We start from the raw sequence: 12,158 nt of genomic DNA, 5'->3' as shown, positions 1-12,158 counted from the left end.
TGAACACTTGCCGCAAGGCCGGATCCGGAATTAATGCCCATTGAAAGGCATTAATCCGGATCTGGCCTTAAGCTAAACGTCGTTTCGGCGCATTACCGGATCCGACGTTTAGCTTTTTCTGAATGGTTACCATGGCTGCCGGGACACTAAAGTCCTGGTTGCCATGGTAAAGTGTACTTACCGTCCGTGCGGCTCCCCGGGCACTTCAGAGTGACGTCAGGGCGCCCCACGCGCATGGATCACGTGTCGCATGGATCACGTCATCCATGCGCATGGGGCACTCTGACGTCATTCTGGAGCGCCCGGGGAGCCGCACGGATGGTAAGTATACTGCTCCCCCGCTCCCCACTACTACCACGGCAACCAGGACTTTAATAGCGTCCTGGCTGCCATAGTAACACTGAACGCATTTTGAAGACGGCGGGCACTTCCGGCAAATGGAGTGCACGACGGATCCGGACAACGCAAGTGTGAAAGAGGCCTTACCCCAAACCCCTTTAACTCCTTGGAGGAGGAAAGCACACTGTCCTCTATGAGCCCCCCCCCCCCCAACCCCTAATGCCCCCCCAAAAAATCTCAGGACACCGTGTGCTTTCTTCCTACTTCTCCCCCATGGGCATTTTGGGTCTCATAGAGGACAACAGGACTCACTGGAGTGGGATTGAAGCATGTCCCACCACCCTGTCCTGGCTGTCCCCCTCCCTCCCTTCCCCCCCACCCCTCCTCTCTCTTGCTGCCTGGCAGTGGCCTGTCAGAGTGTCAGGTCAAATCTGATTCTGACATTATCAAGAAGACAATAGACACACATCGACTCGAACTCGATCATACCTAGAGTCGACTCTCTGCAGTGCTGACTGTCAGTCTGCTCTCTTTCTCTGTGCGGCGTCTCGACTCTCAGGCAGCCAGAGCCAGGCAGTGACACGGCAGCCTCAGGAAGGAGTCAGTCAGGACAGGACTGGACGGATGGTTCTTCAGGCCAGCCAGGGACACACACTGGCGAGACGGCCGACGGGCCGGCGAACCATTTCTCCCGCCTCCCTTTCGCACACAGCCACTGGCCAATCAGCAGCTGCCTCAACTGAATTGCCTTGTGCTGATTGGCCAGGCTGGTTGCAGGCTGGTTTGATCCTGTCTGAGTCTGATTCCGCAGCGCCAGCAGACAGGATCAGTAGGTCAGGAGGAGGTCAGCCGGTCAGGATCTGGTCAAACTTCGGCGCCTCAAAGGGGAGGGGGGAGGGGGAGGGGCGGCGGCGCCGAGATTGCGGAAGAATAGTTAGGCAAGTTAGCAATAGCTCATATTTATAAGAGCAGCCGCACATAGCGCTATAGGCCCCCGCAATGAGTGGGCGGGGCCAAATAGTGTGGGCGGGGCCTTCGCTGCGCTTCGGGCCCCATAGCAATGGCGTGGTCTGCCTCTATGGGCGGTACGCCACTGGTCCACGGTAAGACAAATTGTCTTTAAATGGAGAAAGTTCAGCACTGCTGCTACTCTCCCTAGGAGTGGCCATCCTGAAACATGACTACAAGAGCACAGCGCAGACTGCTCAATGAGGTGAAGAAGAATCCTAGAGTGTCAGCTAAAGACTTACAAAAGTCTCTGGCATATGCTAACATCCCTGTTAGCGAATCTACGATACGTAAAACACTAAACAAGAATGGATTTCATGGGAGGATACCACAGAGGAAGCTACTGCTGTCCAAAAATAACATTGCTGCACGTTTACAATTTGCACAAGAGCACCTGGATGTTCCACAGCAGTACTGGCAAAATATTCTGTGGACAGATGAAACCAAAGTTGAGTTGTTTGGAAGAAACACACAACACTGTGTGGAGAAAGAGGCACAGCACACCAACATCAAAACCTCATCCCAACTGGGAAGTATGGTGGTGGGGGCATCATGGTTTGGGGCTGCTTTGCTGCGTCAGGGCCTGGATGGATTGCGATCATCAAAGGAAAAATGAATTGCCAAGTTTATCAAGACATTTTGCAGGAGAACTTAAAGGTAAACTGTCATGTGGATATTTGATTATAATCCAACTAATTATATACAATCATTAACTACTAAAAAGTGCCTTAGATGTATTCACTTACTGGTGTGACAGATGGTTATCTCATAATATACACACAAAGATGCCACATGCTAATGAGCTGATTTGAGTCCAGCGTGATGTCATTGAGTCCAGCGTTTGTTTAATTCAGAGCTATAGCCACTCCCCTGCCCACCTGCGGATTCATATGGAAAAAAACTGTCAATCAGCAGCAGGTAGGCGGGGAGTGTCAGGAGCTCATGAATATTCATGACTCATCATTATCAGCTGGAGCTTTTCAATACAAGATGTTGGCAGATTGACTGGGTCAATTTAAGAAAGTGACCCAGCATTTTGCTAAGAGAATCAGTCACTTATTTATGTTGCCCTTAGTTAGGACACCATAAAACTGGTGACAGGTTCCCTTTAAGGCCATCTGTCCACCAGCTGAAGCTCAACAGAAGATGGATATTGCAACAGGACAACGACCCAAAGCATAGAAGTAAATAATCAACAACAGAATGGCTTAAACAGAAGAAAATACGCCTTCTGGAGTGGCCAGTCAGAGTCCTGACCTCAACCAGATTGAGATGCTGTGGCATGACCTCAAGAAAGTGATTCACACCAGACATCCCAAGAATATTGCTAAACTGAAACACTTCTGTAAAGAGGAATGGTCAAGAATTACTCCTGATCGTTGTGCACGTCTGATCTGCAACTACAGGAAACGTTTGGTTGAAGTTATTGCTGCCAAAGGAGGTTCAACCAGTTATTAAATCCAAGGGTTCACTTACTTTTTCCACTTGCACTGTACATGTTTACATGGTGTGTTCAATAAAAACATGGTAACATTTAATTCTTTGTGTGTTATTAGTTTAAGCAGACGGTGATTGTCTGTTGTTGTGACTTAGATGAAGATCAGACCACATTTTATGACCAATTTGTGCAGAAATCCATATCATTCCAAAGGGTTCACATACTTTTTCTTGCAACTGTATATATAATAATCATACACACAAAAAATGCACCTCAACAGTGAAAAAAAAAGCCAGTGAGAATACTTTAAGTATTTGTGATTTATGACTAAACTTATCATAAATGACATACGACTTGCTTTTCTTTGTAGGTGTGGCATCAATGTTGGTTTCTTTCCTTGTTGGCTTGTATTATAACACCATTATTGCATGGGTCATGTGGTACTTTTTCAACTCCTTCCAAGAACCTTTGCCATGGAGTGAATGTCCATTAAATTTAAACCGAACAGGTAAAGCATGTATTTTTGTAGTTAAGTCATATGTGCATGTTATTAGTCTCAAATTTAGACGTATTTACATGTTAGGATCTGCAGTTTGCAAGCAGTTATTAGGCTACGTTTAGATTGGAGCCATTTTTCTGTTACTTTCCAAGCAGCGCTTGATCCCTCCTATGATGAAAATAAATGCAGTCTGACAGATCCCTGAGAGAACATGGTATTTTGTTGGATAAAACAGCACAGCATGCTGAGCTATTTTGCCCTTCTTTGAATCTATGATAGAGTACCCTAATGGAGCCTCCAACACAGATGTGAACCTAGCCTAAAACAGTATAGCCTATTATACTTCAGATATATTGTTAATTTTGTACGGGGCTGCCTATGGAGTCTTAGGGTGCCCTGCTAAAGAAAACTTTTGTGCTTCATTCTTCTGCATTTAGGAGCAGTGCCGCACAGGGAAAAAATAAAATAAATCAATAAATCACACCTCTAACAACTACTTAGGAAATACAGTAACCTAGTAAAACACTGCTAAAAAGCAAATTTTATGCTAAAGGGTTAATATAGTGTTATATATTGTGTAAACTCAAAGGGCTGACTATAGAGAAGCAAATAGTTAACATCTGGGAGCCTTCTGGTATAGTTGCCAGCTTGATGTGATGGTCATGCCCATGTCTGGTTAGTTGTTTAGTTTACAGTCGAGTATGGCTCGGGCTGTGGATGAAGCTACATCTTGTGAGCCTGGCAGAAGCTGAAATAATTTTTCTCTGGAAAAATGCCATTCCTGTGGAGTGAGTTGCTGCCACAGTAAAAGCAATTGTACCATGAGTATGTCCCTGAGAGAGAACAGGGAAGATAAACTGTTTAGGACCAGGTGAGTGCATGTGCAGGGACAGTAAAGATAACCTTGGACTTTGCTGCATGTGGAACAGGTTGTAGCCTCTGGTGCCTATCATTTTTTTGGGGAGATTTGGATGCCTGTTGTCAATTTTGGAAGATTGAAAAGTGTTTGGAAGGAAACTCTGGGACTACTATTGCCATCATTGGTGCTGCCTATACACAATCATTAGGAAAAGTAAGGTCTGTGTTATATCTGAGAAATGTGCATTTCTGCTATCTGCACTGCAACTTTTATCAACCTCAGTAACAAGACTCTTTGTTATCAGTAAACTGGCCCTGGTCTCCTCCATTCGCTGGCCCTCACTCTACCTGACCTTCTGCCTTGCACCCTGCCAAACATATGCTATCAAGGGCACCCCACATTACCACCAGGCAGAAGGCCCATAAAGATCCAGGGTGTGCCCTGAGAAAAAAAAAAAGGATGTTCTAACTCTATATTTGGACTTTAGAATATCCTGTGTGAATTGTAAACCCTTATATTTTTTAGGTGTAGAACTGGAGTGTGCAAAAAGCTCCCCTGTGGATTATTTTTGGTACAGAGAAACACTTAATACCTCAACATCTATTGAAGATTCAGGCACCCTTCAGTGGTGGCTGGTGCTAAGCTTGGCTTGTGCATGGGGTGTTCTGTATGTGTGCACCATCAGAGGAATTGAAACAACGGGAAAGGTATTTGGTCTAAAATAAAATCTAAAATAGAAACATAACATAGAAACATAGAATGTGTCGGCAGATAAGAACCATTTGGCCCATCTAGTCTGCCCAATATACTGAATACTATGGATAGCCCCCGGCCCTATCTTATATGAAGGATGGCCTTATGCCTATCCCATGCATGCTTAAACCCCTTCACTGTATTTGCAGCTACCACTTCTGCAGGAAGGCTATTCCATGCATCCACTACTCTCTCAGTAAAGTAATACTTCCTTATATTACTTTTAAACCTTTGCCCCTCTAATTTAAAACTGTGTCCTCTTGTGGTAGTTTTTCTTCTTTTAAATATGCTCTCCTCCTTTACCGAGTTGATTCCCTTTATGTATACATTTATGAATGGAAACAGGTCTTTGATGAAAACTTCTCATTTTATTTATTTCTCTAGTTCTCCAGCCATGACAATTTTTGCGATCCAGAAATTGCAGATCAGCAAAACATGGATACCGGCCATGTGCGTTCCACATTTTGCAGAACGCACAGGGCCAACGCTATATAGAAAATGCAATCTAGCAGCGGTGGCCATGCTTGAACTATAGGAAAAGGCGACGGTCTCTCTGGCCAGGACTGTGGGAGCGCACATAGGCCGGCATTTTTTCCTATAGTGTGCAAGCACAGCCACCGCTGCTAGATTGCAGGGTGGTCATAACCATGGAAACAAGCAGTGTATAATGTGATGGAAAAATGAATCCAGCCAGCAAAGGAAGCAATGGGGACAATCACAATACATTAGTTAAGTGCCTTGTATTAACTTTCTGTACATAAATGTAATTTTCTGAGGTGAGATAACCCCTTTGACAACTGGAGCTGGCATTTTTACTGCAAAAATGCTCACCTAAAAACGCAGCTGAAAATCCGCAAAAATGAACAAAAAGCGCCACTATAAACTGTATGAATCCACTCTTATCCCCTTCATGACATCCAGCGCATACATGTAAGATGGATGTTGGATCCTTAAAGATGGCGCCCGCTCCCGAGTAGAGCGAGCGCCATAGCCTCCGAGTGCCTGCTGTTTCATACAGCAGACATCCACAGCTAATGTTCATGATCAGTGGTAATCCTGAACGCAGACATTTAACCCCTCAGATGCCATGGTCAAATGTGACCATGGTGTCTAAGAGGGGCAGTAATGTTTTTCCCTGGAGGAGATCGGGGAAAGCTTTCTGTGCAGGTAATGAGCCTGAACTAGTCTTCCAGGCTCCTTACTTGTATAATACAATTCAGACCAGCAGGTGGCAGCACTGAACTGTAATATACCTATTTCTGTAAGGAATAATGGAGCAAATTCCATTATTCTATACAAATTGCAATCTGATGATTGCAAGTTGGATTCCACTTGGGGACATACATAAAAGTTTCTAAAAAATTTTAAAATGTTTTGAAAAATATAAAAACCCAAACCACCCCCTTTTCTCCAAAATCAAAATGAACAATAAAAAATACATTATGGGCATAGCTGTGAGCGAAAATGCCTTGGAAAAAAATAAAAATTGCCTATTCACCATTTTTTCACCACTTTACTTCCCCCAAAAAATTGAATACAAAGTGACCAAAAATTCATACACACCCCAAAATGGTATTAGCAAAGACTAAAGATTGTCCCGTAAAAAATAAGCCTCCATACATCTCCGTAGACATAGCTATAAAAAGTTATAGGGGTCAGAATACAGTGACAAAAAAAATAAAAAAATTCTCAATTTTTTTTCCCTTATTAAAACACAAGACAAACTGTACATATGTGGTATCGCCGTAATCATACTGACCCAGAGAATGAAGAGCACAAGTCAGTTTTACCACATAGTGAACGCCGTAAAAACAAAACCCATAAAACTGATGGAACTGAATTTTTTTTCAATTCCACCCCACCTTCCCTCTGTTAAATGGTGGCATTAGAAATTAGAATTTGTCCCATTGAATACAAGCCCTCATATGGCTTTGTGAATGGGAACATAAAGTTTTGGCTCTGGGATGGCAGGGAGCGAAAGATGAAAATGGAAAAGTGCTGCGTCAGGAAGGGGTTAAAGGGATTTTCCAGGATTTTTATACTGACTGCTTATAGGCAAACAATATCTAATTGGCAGGTGTCCAACACCCCGCCAATCAGTTGTTTCAGAGTAGCTCTGGCACTGAAACCACCAACCCCATCTGTTGTGTAGTAGCAATGCTCCCATTGAAGTGAATGGGAACAATGCTGCAATTACCAGTTCTGTCCACTACACAATGGTTGAAGAAGTGTAGTTATGGTACCAACCTACAGCACTGATACTTGGAAACAGCCGATGGGCACCTCGCTCATCAGATAGGCCACCAATATTAATGGGGTTGTCTCGCTTCAGCAAATGTCATTTATCATGTAGATAATGTTAATACAAGGCATTTACTAATGTATTGTGATTGTCCATATTTCTTCCTTTGTTGGCTTGATTCATTTTTCTATCTCATTATGCACTTCTTGCTACCATGGGCATGACCATCCTGCAATCCACCAGTGGTGGCTGTGCTTACAACATAGAGGAAAAAGTGGCCAATGTACACTTCTGCAGTCCTGGCCACCAGAGAGTTCAGCATTTTCCTATAGTGTGCAAGCATGGCCACTGCTGCTGCTAGATTGCAGGGTGGTCGTAACCATGAAAATGAGAAGTGTATAATGTGATGGAAAAATGAATCAAGCCAGCAAAGGAAGCAATAAGGACAATCACAATACATTAGTAAGTGCCTTGTATTAAATTTATCTACATTATAAATGCCATTTGCTGAAGTGAGACAACCCCTTTAAAATCCAGGAAAACCCCTTTAGTTGTCTCCAAAGAAAGGATACTGTATAAAGTACATCATAGTTGTCAGGAGAAGAAAAGAGTATTACACTCACCGGTAATCCGGTTTCCTGGAAGTCTCCATGACACCAAGTCCTGAGATTGATTTCCTTCTGATTGGACAGGAAAAACAGAGGTTAAAAACCCCACCCCCTCCCTTCATCGCCAGTGTATTATAACGAAAACCCCAGGATGAAAGGATCATAGATATTGACAGAAAAAAGGGTGGGATGTATGTGGTGTCATGGAGACTTCCAGGAAACCGGATTACTGGTGAGTGTAATACTCTTTTCCCCAGTCGTCTCCATGACACCAAGTCCTGAGAAAATATCAAAAATACAATTAGGGGGGGACGACGACAGAAAGGACTTTACGTCCAAATCTTAGGTCATCATTAGCAACTAAATCTAGTCTGTAGTGTTTAGTAAAAGTATGAACTCTTTTCTAGGTTGCTGCCCTACAAATCTGTTGTAAAGAGGCTGAAGCTTTTTCCGCCCAGAAGGCAGCCATGCCTCTCGTAGAATGTGCTTTTAGGGAAGCAGGGACATCTTTTCCCTGAGCTCTATATGCTTCGGAGATGGCCAGTCTAATCCATCTGGAGATGGAACTTTTCACCGCTTTTTTCCCCTTATTAGGACCTGAAAACAGATTTTTATCTACTCGCCAAGGGTTGGTAGCTTCCAGGTACTTTAAGACCACTCTCCTGACATCTAGTGTGTGGTAGGTGATTTCCTGATCATTTTTCGGATTGTCACAAAACGAAGGAAGAACATTGTCCTGGGATCTATGGAAGGTCGAAACTACCTTGGGGAGGAATGCCGGATCTAATCTGAAAACTAACTTGTCCGGAAATACTGAAAGGAACGGTTCTTGGATGGACAAGGCCTGTAGCTCACAGACCCTTCTGGCAGATGTTATTGCCACCAAGAAAATAGTTTTAACGGTAAGCCATTTGATGTGGATAGAGTCCGAATGTTCAAATGGATCAGAGGTTAGACCCCCTAGTACCGTATTGAGATTCCATGGTGCCACCATGTTTTTAATAGTAGGTCTGATCCTATCTGCTGCCTTAAGGAATCTAGATATCCAGGGATGTTCTGTTAGCTTGGTATTATAAAGTGCTCCTAGAGCCGATACCTGGACTCTAAGGGTATTAGGGGATAGACCTAAATCTAGCCCTTCCTGAAGGAAATCAAGGATTAGCGGGATATTGGCCCTGAACTAGTTGAAGGAGGATCCAGACCAATCAGCGAATTTTTCCCATATTTTTAGATACTTGTCATTGGTACTTTGTTTCCTGCTAAGGAGTAAAGTATTCACTACTTTCTTAGACAAACCTAACTTTAATAAGTTGGATTCTTCAGAATCCAGGCTGTTAATTTTAGCATTTTTAGGTCTGGGTGAGTAATGGGTCCCTGGCTTAGAAGGTCCGGCCTCAGAGGTAGAAGGAGAGGGGCTTCTATGCTGAGGACTTTTAAGAGAGAAAACCAACTTCTCTTGGGCCAGAAGGGGGTTATTAGGATTAGCGTACAATTTTCTTTCAAGAACTTTTGCAGCACTCTGGGGATGAGTGGAAACTGAGGAAACGCGTAAACCAAGTCTGTTGACCAATTCTGGTTGAAGGCGTCTTCTGCCAGAGGATGATCCCTGGGGTTGAGGGAGAAGAATTGGTTTATCTGATGATTTCTCCTGGATGCAAACAGGTCTACCGTTGGCCTGCCCCATTTCTTCGTGATCAGATGGAAGGTTTCCGGTGCTAACATTCATTCCCCCGGGTCTAGCCTGTGCCGGCTCAGGTAATCGGCCTGAATATTCAAAGCTCCTTTCAGATGAACCGCTGATAGCAACTGTATGTTTTCTTCTGCCCAGGAGAAGATTTTGTTTGCCAGGTTCTGTAGTAGGAGATGCCTTGTGCCTCCCTGGTGTTGGATGAAGGCCACAGCTGTAGCATTGTCCGAGTAGATTAGGACATGACGACTCGCTGACAACCGACTCGTGTGTTTCAGTGCTTCCCACACTGCCCTTAGCTCTTTGAAATTTGAGGATTGTTGTTTCACGTAACTCCTCCATGTTCCCTGGTAGGAGTTTCCCTGGACAACCGCTCCCCAACCGTGGAGGCTGGCATTTGTTTTGATTACTAGAGGGAGATCTTGTGCCCAGAATATCCCATTCTTTAGGTTGGATTTGTTGAGCCACCAATTTAGTGACTTTTTCATGTTTGAATCTAGGAATATTTGTTTCTCTAGGGTCAATTGCGATCTGTTCCACTTGTCTAAAATGAATTTTTGGAGTGGCCTTAGATGGAACTGTGCCCAGGCTACTGCTGGGATGCATGCTGAAAGTCTCCCTAACACTTTCATGGCCTGTCGTATGGAACAGAATTTCTCCTTCTTGAATTTCCTTAAGGTCGTTTGAAGTTTTACTATCTTTTGAGGTGGAAGAAAGGATCTTTGGGAAACTGTGTCTAGTGTTATACCGAAAAATATCTTCTGTTTGGTTGGGATTAAATCTGATTTTTCCCAATTGATGAGCCAACCTAGGCTCTGTAGATGGTCCAGGACCAACCTGAGATGGATTTCCAGGGTCTCTATGTTGTCTGCCACTACCAGTAGATCGTCCAGATAGGGGATCACACAGATGGCCTTTTCCCTCAAGGTCGCCAAGGCTTCCGCCATTATCTTTGTAAAAACCCTTGGGGCAGAAGAGATCCCGAAGGGGAGACACCTGAACTGGAAGTGCTGGATGTTTCCCTCCAACTCTATCGCAAACCTTAGGAATTTCCTTGATGACTTGTGAATTGGGACATGATAATAGGCATCCCTTAAGTCTATTGTGGCCATCACTGCATCCTTCTTTATAAGTTTCACTGCCGACTTCAGAGTTTCCATTTTGAATCTTTGGTATCTCACATATTTGTTTAGGTATTTCAAATTTATTATCACTCTGGATTTCCAGCTTGGTTTCCTTATGATAGAGACGGGAATAGAATCCTAGCCCTGTCTGATTTTTTGGGACGGGTTCTATCGCGGCCAAACTTAGCAAGTTCTTTATGTCGTTTTTTAAGATAGCAAGTTGAGATGGGGGAAGGGTAGTGACCACATATTTCTGTGTAGGGGGAGAGAGTAGATCTATTAAATAACCCTCTTCTATGATATTTAAAATCCATGAGCTGTTTGTTACCTGCTCCCAAGATTCTAGGAAGGAGCTGAGTCTTCCCCCCCACTGGTATGGCGTCATTGCTTGCTGTTGGATGTGAAGGCTTCAGCACGATTCGGGTTGAAGAGGAAATTTCTCCCCCTGCCTCCCTTCGCATAGCTCCACTTCCCGGCCTTTCCTTTATCTTTTTTATTTTCTGGCTGAAAAAAAAAATAAAAATAAAAAAATCGGTCACGAAAGGGCTGCCTTTTTTGTTATCTCTCTCCTCTGGGAAACCCCTTTTTTTATTTGTCGCATTTTCCAGGATTTTATCTAAATCTTCCCCAAAAACGTACTGACCGTGGAAGGGGAGTGCGATTAATTAATTTTTAGACGGGATATCTCCCGACCACGCTTTAAGCCATAGTGCCGGTTAAGGCCAGCTGAACCTCTTCCTTAACAACTTTCCTAATGTCTTCAATTAGGCTGGAAGATTCGGACTTGATGACACTGGATGTACACTCTTTACACAGGGGCTTAGATCCAGTGTTAGACAATCGTTTGCAGCAGATACCACATTTTCTAGTTTTTTTAGTGGTAGACGCCTAATCCTTTTCTCCCTGAAAGGGTAAGGGAGGAAAGGATGAGCAGACTGAACCATTAATACAGAGCATGTGCCTGAGAGCAGGCTACTCACGGTCCCAGGGTTTGATGCAGGCTCGGTTCCAGAGCCCGGCGTAAGGGGGGTGCTCATTCTGACTCCCGACCGCTCCAGACATGCTCCGCAATACACGTGAGCCGCGCTATGCAGGGCGCCATTGCACAGGTGCTGTGAGGTTTTATAGCGTCCTCAAGCCTCCAGGACCTGTGGCGCATGTGGATGACGTCAGTGCGCTTGCGCCGCCCCCGCCATCTGACATCACTCGCCTGCCGGCCGGGACACATCTCTGTGCCGATCCGCCGCTTTCCTCTTTCCCCTCTGCATTAAGCCCACCGGGGCCGCCGCAGAGGGAATCTTCGCAGGGGGCAAACTGCTTATTCCCCAAGCCCAGGCCTAACCGGACGGAGGAGGGAGAGCTGCGCTGCAGATCCGACCTCGGCCTGATGATGAAGAAAACCAGGTGAGCCCCGATTCGAGCTCCATGCACCTCTCCTGCTTCCTATCCTGATGGGACAGGAAAAACACTGGCGATGAAGGGAGGGGGTGGGGTTTTTAACCTCTGACTTCCTACTGATTAGACAGGAAAAACAATCTCAGGACTTGGTGTCATGGAGACGACTGGGGAAAGGTAAGTGCAGTGAGCCCCTAAGGAGCTAG

General features: G+C 44.6%; 1 protein-coding gene across 1 annotated transcript in view; it reads left to right on the top strand.

The window, feature by feature from the left end:
- SLC6A19 (solute carrier family 6 member 19) overlaps positions 1–12,158 on the top strand; it is a 144,098-nt gene that overhangs the window by 52,292 nt on the left and 79,648 nt on the right. The window contains exons 3-4 of the mRNA XM_040432609.1: positions 3,156–3,293; positions 4,669–4,850. Coding sequence (XP_040288543.1) covers positions 3,156–3,293; positions 4,669–4,850 — 320 coding nt within the window. The remainder of the gene's footprint in view (positions 1–3,155; positions 3,294–4,668; positions 4,851–12,158) is intronic.

Source organism: Bufo bufo, chromosome 5 (genome assembly GCF_905171765.1).
Source record: "Bufo bufo chromosome 5, aBufBuf1.1, whole genome shotgun sequence".
Lineage (NCBI taxonomy): Eukaryota > Metazoa > Chordata > Amphibia > Anura > Bufonidae > Bufo > Bufo bufo.
Note: the sequence above shows the minus strand (reverse complement) of the source record. Positions and strands in the feature narration are given on the sequence as shown.